General features: G+C 41.0%; 1 protein-coding gene across 1 annotated transcript in view; it reads left to right on the top strand.

Moving 5' to 3' along the window:
• The first annotated feature begins 1,166 nt into the window (after positions 1-1,166).
• The window catches only part of SH2D4B (SH2 domain containing 4B), a 68,269-nt gene continuing 61,201 nt past the window's right edge, over positions 1,167-8,234 (top strand). The window contains exon 1 of the mRNA XM_003207781.5: positions 1,167-1,350. Coding sequence (XP_003207829.2) covers positions 1,167-1,350 — 184 coding nt within the window. The remainder of the gene's footprint in view (positions 1,351-8,234) is intronic.

Raw genomic sequence — 8,234 nt, 5'->3', positions numbered from 1 at the left:
TACAGTCTACCTTCTAGTGGTCGACCCTAAAAGAGATAGGTTGTGCAAGTATCATGCAATGGGATGCTACAGCCTGAGGTGTGTTCTTCATTTTGTTAAAACTCAGGATGGCCCCATCTTTTCTCTTCTTGGACAGTGTCCCCTCCTCATGGCGTGCTGCTGCTCCTTGGAGGAGTGCCCAGGGAAAGCTGGATGTGGAATTCAGTGTTTACTGTTCTCATCTAATTTAGTGGCTCTTGGCCCTGCTGCTGAAATTTTATTTTCCAGACTATGGTAAAAACTCTGAATAGCATAAGGTCACAATTTGCTTGAAGAGCAGCATTATATGTTTCTGCAGTCACAAAGCAGAAAGTGAATTGCCAGCAGGATGCGCGTGGTCCACATGAACTGCTGAGAACTACCTCTTGTTTAATTAATATTAATTTACTATTTATAAAGTGATAACAAGATTCTTGCGGCTTTTCTTACATCTGCTTTTAATTTTAAAGACATTTTAATCACTTGCATGACCATATTTGTCAGCACCAGGTAAATATGAGCTGATATGACCTACCCGTGGAGAGCAGTTAACAGGTTACACTGTGAAATAATATGCAAACTCATTTCTCCTCTCTTATCAGAAGAGATCAGTTCCCAAAGTGACATAGATATTGTTGGAGTAGGTGATACCTTAAACCATGACATCACTTAAAACCCCCAGGGCAACACCAGCACCCTTGGGAGTGTATTATCACTTCAGCCAAAAGTCTCAGACTTGCATTATATTGAATTTCCTTCTACTCAAGGGAGCAAAAATGATGGGTGCAGTCAAGAATCCCTTATTTTTACCTGTTTGCAGTCAGGAACACTGAAGGGTCTTATTATTTCTTTTGGTCTTTTCATTTATTTCCTCATCATTCTACATTCCTCCCCCCTCGTTTCACTCGACACCCGTCACTACCTTTGGTGGATGAGATAAGCAGAGAATTCTGTCACTGTAAGAGAAGAGGAGCAGAATATGCCTGCAAGAAGAGGGACAGAGGAAGAAGAATCGAGCCTGTGCTGGGCTGGCAGATGAAGGAGAATTTCTTTGCTGCAGTTTGCTTTCTGGAGTGCTGTAGGTGGGATCTCCTCGCTGTACTGAAGGTAGTTGGGAGCAAGTTTCTCTCTTCGCTTTTGGAGTAGTGATGCTGCAGCAAATTTTGCGTGATATGTATATCGACCCTGAGCTCCTGGCAGAGCTGAATGAAGAGCAAAAGCAAATCTTGTTCTACAAGATGAGAGAAGAGCAGCTGAGGCGCTGGAAGGAGAGGGAAGAAAAAGCACGAATGGAGGAGGCTATGCTGACAAAAACAGCAAGGCGCAAACAAAGTAAGCTTGTATCCTCCTCCTATGCTTGCTCTGGAGCTGGGGGAGATGGGCATGCAACTGGCTGTGATACAGCATTTCTGAAACAGATTACAAGGAAGCTTGCCAGCTGTCCCCATAGGCAAAACAGGCTTGGGCAGCAAAAACACCGTTCCTGCTCTTTGTCTCTCAAGGCTATTCTTTCTCCAGGGAGTAGTTTAGCGTGGGAGCAAGGGGATTTGTTTCAAAGTAACTCTTTCAGACAGAAATCACCGCTCCCATTTTCTCAGTGGTAACTGGAGATTACCAGGTCTCCCACTGCTGAGGCTTTTTTCTTTGCCTGCCATCCCTTGCTCCTCAGTCAAGCAGAAGGCAGGCTTACCTGTGCTGTTGAGGTTTCTTAACTTGGCACTAATTGTTTACATGTAACTGGATCAGAACATAGATTTGTGAATTGGAGCTGCTTGGGAGGGGTTGACTATGAATAAGATGTTATGTAAGAACAGTAACACCATGTGAGTTTAGATGTCCAACTATACAGTTTCAAATCGATGATAGGAAATAGGACAAAAACAGAGAAATTGTGGAAAAAGAACCACGAAGATGTGTTTTCATGGAATATGTAGTGAAGTTGCAGAGCTCCATCCTCAGTCTGAGTGCTGAATGTGTGTTGGCTTAGAAAGCAAGTGAAATGGTGGGGAAAAAAAAGAAAGAAATTTTTCCACTTGGTCATTACCGAGTGTTTGATCTTGGGTTCGAGTGGTTTAGAATAAATAGAAATATTTCCTTGTTGTCCTTTTTGGGTAAGTGGCTTCCAACTCTTTCCTCATCTAGTGGACACGTGATAGAAAACAATTTTCTCATGAAAATGTAATTGCAGCCATTCCTCACTCAGCAAGGAGATGTCACAGAGATGTGTCAAACACTCCCTGTGAAATGCTAAAGATCTCATCCAGTCTTTAAATCAATTCAAGTCTGAACATTCAAAATCACTAATAATCCTGGGTAGCTGATTACAGCTGCAGTCACTATGTAAAGTGTTGCTCCTGTTAACTCTTAGCCATAGTAGAAGGCTTTGCTTTGAGCATCTCAATGCAGATACATTATTGGATTCAATTGTCAGACTTCTTAAAAAGTTTAGAGCAGCCGAACCTTACAAAGTACTTCGTATATCCAATCAGATACTTGGCAATTCAAACACTATGACTAAAGAAATGTATTTCAAAGCAAAATTAGTTTTCAAGACTCACTTGAAGCTAGGGCCTTTGTAAAATGACTCCAGGGTAGGTAACAACGGTAGTCTAGAAGTAAGGGGGGGAACATTAAGAACAGTCTATTTAGCAGTAGCGAGTTTGGCAAGGTAGAAGTTGGGAAACCAAATTCTGTTTAATTGCTGTTTTCTTCGTCTTACTGCTCTTACAGTGAATATCTCTCCTCTAAGAAAGATGGCATCAGGATCACTTCTCTCATATAGCACAATAACTTCGTTCATCTCGATTGATTTGTAGCTGGAAAAAAATATTAAAAATGTCTTTCAGATCCTTAAACCACAACAGCCGTTTATCATTGAGATAATCTGCATTATGCTCATTCTTTGGGAAAGATGGATGCTGCAAACTCTAGCTGCAAAAATATTTATGTGATGATTTGTCACAGTGTTGACATCTAAATTTCCATATATAAACTATGCATTAAACCTGTTCAGCTTCCTACTACAGGAGACTATTTTCTGGGTAATTAATTTCCTGATTTATAAAGAATTAGAGGAGGAGGAGAGGAGCAACACAGTAACTTGTAGATTGTGTTTGTACTGACAAAAATGTTCACATTCGCATAGAGTAAAATGTCACATCAACACCTTTCTATTTCACATTTTACAAAGACTGCTCTGAAAGTAGTGCCTCGTATTTTACTATGTTGTCCCACAATGTCAGAGGCAGATGTTCATAATGTGGCATCAGGTGTTGAACCTTCCCACCGATACCCGTTACGTGTTGTTGCCATGAGACAGATGGCAACAGAGGGGCAGTTGGACAGAATGGTGTCTGACATGGAAGGGCACACGCGGCAGAGATGTGTCATTGAATTCCTCTGTGTGGAAAAAAAAATTCCAGCTGTTGACATTAGTTGTCACCTGCTGAACACTTATGGAGACCAAACAATGGATGTGAGTACAGTGAAGCAGTGGGTCATGCTTTTCAGCAGTGTTACAGTGATGTGAAAGACAAGCCACATTTCATACACAGCTGTCACACCACCAAATGAAGAGGTCTTGATCAGCTCGTCCGTGTGAATTGATAGATTATGACAAGGGAACTATGGATGGAGTGGAATACTGGCTTCAAAGCGTTGGAAACCATGGCGGCAATACATAGGAAGAGAAAGAACACTGTATGATATCTGTGAGGACCTATTGAACTAATAGGAAGTTGCAGATGGCAGTTGCCTGAATTATGTCATAAGAGATGATGAGATATGGTGTTACTACTATAAGCCACTGTCAAAACAGCAGTACGTGGAGTGGCTACATGGGTTCCCTGCTGAAGAAGTTCAAGACACAGCCCTCAGTGTGTAAAGTTATGTGTATCATTTGGGATAGAAAAGGGGTGATTCCTCTGGATTTCCTGAAACCCACACAAACCACCAATTCTGACTACTACACTGTGACCCTGACTAAGCTGAAGGCTTCTATTTCCAGTATGTAGCAAGAATAGAGGATGATCTTTCTCTTGCAATGTGATAATGCCAGGCCCTATAGTGGTTTGCAGACTGTGGAGCACTCTGCCAATTTTGGCTGAACTGTACTATCATGCCTGCCGTGTTGTCAGGATTTGGTGCCTCCGTGAGTTCAATCTGTCTGGGCTAATGAAAGATGGACTGCATGGGGAATGTTTTCCTAGCAACAATGCCATAACAGCTGTGAAACAGTGTGTCACTTGGCTGGTGTGGATTTTTACAAGTGTGACATACAGGCTTTTGTTCATTGCTGGTGAAAATGCATAACTAGTGATGGTGTTGAAAATAGTGTTGTGTAGCTGAGAATGTGCTCTCTCAAATAGCCTTACTCTGCTCTGTGTATCTATTGTAGTTTCCATGGAAATGAATAGGAGGCATTACCTTTGGAGTGACCTACGTACCTTCTTAAATTAACAATTTGAGTTATCCTTTTGGTTTGACTAAAGATAAAAGCATACCACATCCAACAGAACTGTACTGGAGAACTGATCTTACCGAAGTTTTTGAGAGAGAACTATTGGAATTAAGTTGAGGAAGTCAGGCATTTGGTTCCACTGAAAATATATCTTAACTTTTATTATCTAATGTTTCTAATCTAATGGTTCTTCCACTTTTCTCATCGATAGAATATTTACTTATGAAACCCATACCCTGCCTCTTTGGGAGGCAGTAAGGTGAGATAGTGCAAAAGGAATTGGTAATAATAAGCATTTCTTTAAAAGTGTTCCAGAAAGTGCTTAGGCTTGAGCTACAGTCCTATGCAACAACTGGTACAATTCTCCTCCAGTTCAAGAGCTCACCTTTTATTACTCTGCAAAACGAACAGCAAATCAAAAGGGGTGCATTTCTCAAAATTTTGCAATGATAGTGAATGCAGTTTCGATTATATTGCATTATCTTAATGTCTCTTCCAGGAAGTTCAGCTCCATAATCTTCCCAGGCTTGGAGATGAGGCTCACCAGCCTGTAGTTCCCTGGTTTTTCCTTTCTCTCTTTTTTTAAAATGGAAGTAATGGTACCAGGGACTTTGCTTTGCAGCCATGACTTTTCAAATAAGACTGAGGTTGGCTTGGCAACTACATCAGCAAGATATCTGTGAAAATGAGAGTGTTGATGTGAAGTGAAGAGTGGTTACACAAACCTAAGAAGGTTTCTGCTCTGTAAGAGCAGGACTCAGAACTTGCTGGAGAAGGGCTTACAGGAGATGCTTTGTCTGCTGCAGGCTGCTGAAGCCACTCCACTCTGATTTGCCCGGGTGTCATCCACGTCAGCTCTTTCTTGGAAATCCTGGTTTGAAGCAAAGCAAGCTGCACTGTGTAACTGCCTTGCCATACAAGGCAAGATATGTTGTTTTGCAGAAACCATGAGCCCAGCATTGGGGAAGAAAAAAGTGGCACGCATAGGTCAAAGAAGAAGATTATCTTTGTTCTTGAGTTAAAACCACCCACAGGTTTAGGGAATGCTGCTCAGTGTGATAACTTTTCAGTTGGTGTGGAAACTAACTAGCAAATTCCCAAGGCCTACAGTGATTTTTCTTTTTTATAGGGAAACCAAAGAACAGAGATTGTCTTAGATGTCCTGTTAAATGCCACGAAGCTTGATGTAAGTTGTTGAGAGAGTTTAGCAATAAAAACAGTATAGCATTCTACATGAAATCAGTCTCAGTCTGCAGAAAATAATATTAGCCTTCGTCAGTAACAGCTAAATCATACCTGCTTTTACGTTTGAGTTGGTTGGTTCGTGTGTCTTGAGGAAAAGGTCACAATTGAGATTTATATCAGACTGAGCCAATGTTAAAGATAGTATTTCATTTTGAGCCTGAATGAAATGTTTCCATGGTCTTCAACAGCTTAAAATTCCTCCCTTTTTAAAATATAAATCAATGTGTTAAAGGAATACTATAAAGGCAACATTTCTTTGGGATGAAATATTTCCTTTAGCTGACAGTGAACTGCTCTGATGCTTTTACTGTTTCTGCCAAGCCTGTGTTTGTACTTTCCCTAGAATGTATTTGTAGAATTTGAGCATTGCTTCGGGTCCTCCCAAAACACCAGTATTTAATGAGTTTACTCAAAGTTAAAGAAAGTATTTTGTAGCTTTTATTATGACTGATGGCTTGTACCGAAAGAACTTGAAAAAGGAAGAACAGAGTTATTGGAATTTAGAGGTTGTCCTCTATTTATAAATTATTTCTCTGCTGATCTTTCAGGGATATTTCTTCATTGTAATAAAAACAGGTTGCCTTTTCTCGTGCTAATACCGCTAAGAGAAGCTTCTTCAAAAATTCAGGATTCCTTTGGGATTTTCTCAGCAGACTGACAGGCAGCTTTGCAATTTGCAATGAAGTGCATTTACGTCATTAGGCAAGAGCCCTTTAACCAGTATAGTGGAGTTGGGACTAAGTGAAGAATGCTGCCAGTTTGGATTTTGACTCTTGTGCTATCCAAAGCTGTCAGAATACCTAAAATGAGATTTCAAAGCCTATTGAGCTCTAGGAAGCTGAAGAGCAGCCATATGGGAGGTAAGACAATGCGGGACTGCTGCTACTTATGCTGACATTTACTCATTGTGAACTGCAGCTCAGGATGTTCAGACAGGAGCTATTTGTAAACTCTGTTATTTACCTGTCTTTAACAAGCGTAGCTGGGAGAAAATTAGGTAGGTTTATCACAGCATGGCTAGAAAATAATTTCTCCATCTAAATGACATTTGTGTTGGAAAATCATTGGAGAATGGATGAAGCAATTTGAAAGCAAGTATTTCAAATGTCACAAATGGATAGTTAGAGGATAGATCACTGTTGCAGGTGAAGACCAGCAAGTACATGTTTCAGTGTTTGCATTTAAGGGTGTGCGGATGTACACAGTGACACTCCTCTACATTTCTGAACTCAGGAATGCATTCCTCATTTGTAGTAAATCCTCATTTGTAGTAAATCTTCTCCACGTCCTGGTAATGCTTAGTTAAGGCTTGGCTAACACTACAGAGGCATGCTCCTGGCAGCATTCATTGTCTTGTTCCCTGTATCACTGGATACGGGTCTAACCAAAACTATCAGACTTGAGTATTTCTGATGGTTCTGGCTTTATGTGGTCTTGAATTCTGTCAAGTCTCATATTTATTTTGAATTATTATTTTTGAATTATTTTGAATTCAGAGAGGACTGAAAATGTAATGAAAACATTCCAATAATTTTTATTAGGGATTTGAGCCAACTAATTCAAAATTGTTGGAAAGCTTTGATGTAGCATTCACAACATGTATATAGCAGGCTGTGATGCGGTGCAGTGTTGTTAGTATTAGATACCTTGAGGCAGATCTCAGCTGCTCAGGGTTCATGCCGAGTGTGGCTCTGTACTGAGCTATGCTTAAACAGTGGCTTCTAAATGTTTCTAGCCCCAGCTTGAGAAGAGCAAACGTCTCTGACCACCATGTGACCTGGATATGTACCAGATGGAACAAATCCAGAGGGACTTCTCTGCCCTCCTTGGATTAGCCCTTAAGTCTGTGCTTTTTAGTCTCATCCTCTGCCCTGCAGCTGACTTCGCTGTTTTGCAGAAAACATGAGAGCAGAATATTGCTAGCTATCTAGGTCTTATTTCAACCAAGGTCTCTCTTGCATGTGTGTTCTGAGAGGCTACTGGGTTAATCGAGTCACTGGCAGAGAGACAAGTTCTGTGTTCCTTTGCTGCACGGTGCTGCTGAGCCCGCTGGGACACAGCGGTGGTAGACAGGCCTTCTTGTACATAGCTGTGCTCTGGTAATGATATGAGGTTGTGACTGGTTGCAAGCTCATAAATACTTGATATGGAAATAGAGCAGCACTGCAGCCAAGGAGAGAGTGAGGTTTGCCCAAGCTAATTCTATATTTTCTTGCAATTTGTCCCTGTTTTCAATAGAAGCACTGGGTTTTGAAGGCAGGATTTGGAAAAGATAGGAAAACTTGATGAGTTCAAGTGAGTGATGGGTTTAGTCAGACACTGATGATGGTTCGTTAACCTCCCGATGCACTTCTGTGCCGTGATGATGGAAAATCTCGCTGTAGTGGGATACCAATGACTTTCCATCAGCCCTTGAAGTAGCCATGCAGACTTGCTTTAATTTATTCTGTAGTAGCATGTAAACTTGGGGGCTTTGTGATAGCTCTTAGTAAGAAATAAGCTTTGCATATAA

The sequence above is a fragment of the Meleagris gallopavo genome, chromosome 8 (genome assembly GCF_905368555.1).
Source record: "Meleagris gallopavo chromosome 8, MGAL_WU_HG_1.1, whole genome shotgun sequence".
NCBI classification, from domain to species: domain Eukaryota; kingdom Metazoa; phylum Chordata; class Aves; order Galliformes; family Phasianidae; genus Meleagris; species Meleagris gallopavo.
Note: the sequence above shows the minus strand (reverse complement) of the source record. Positions and strands in the feature narration are given on the sequence as shown.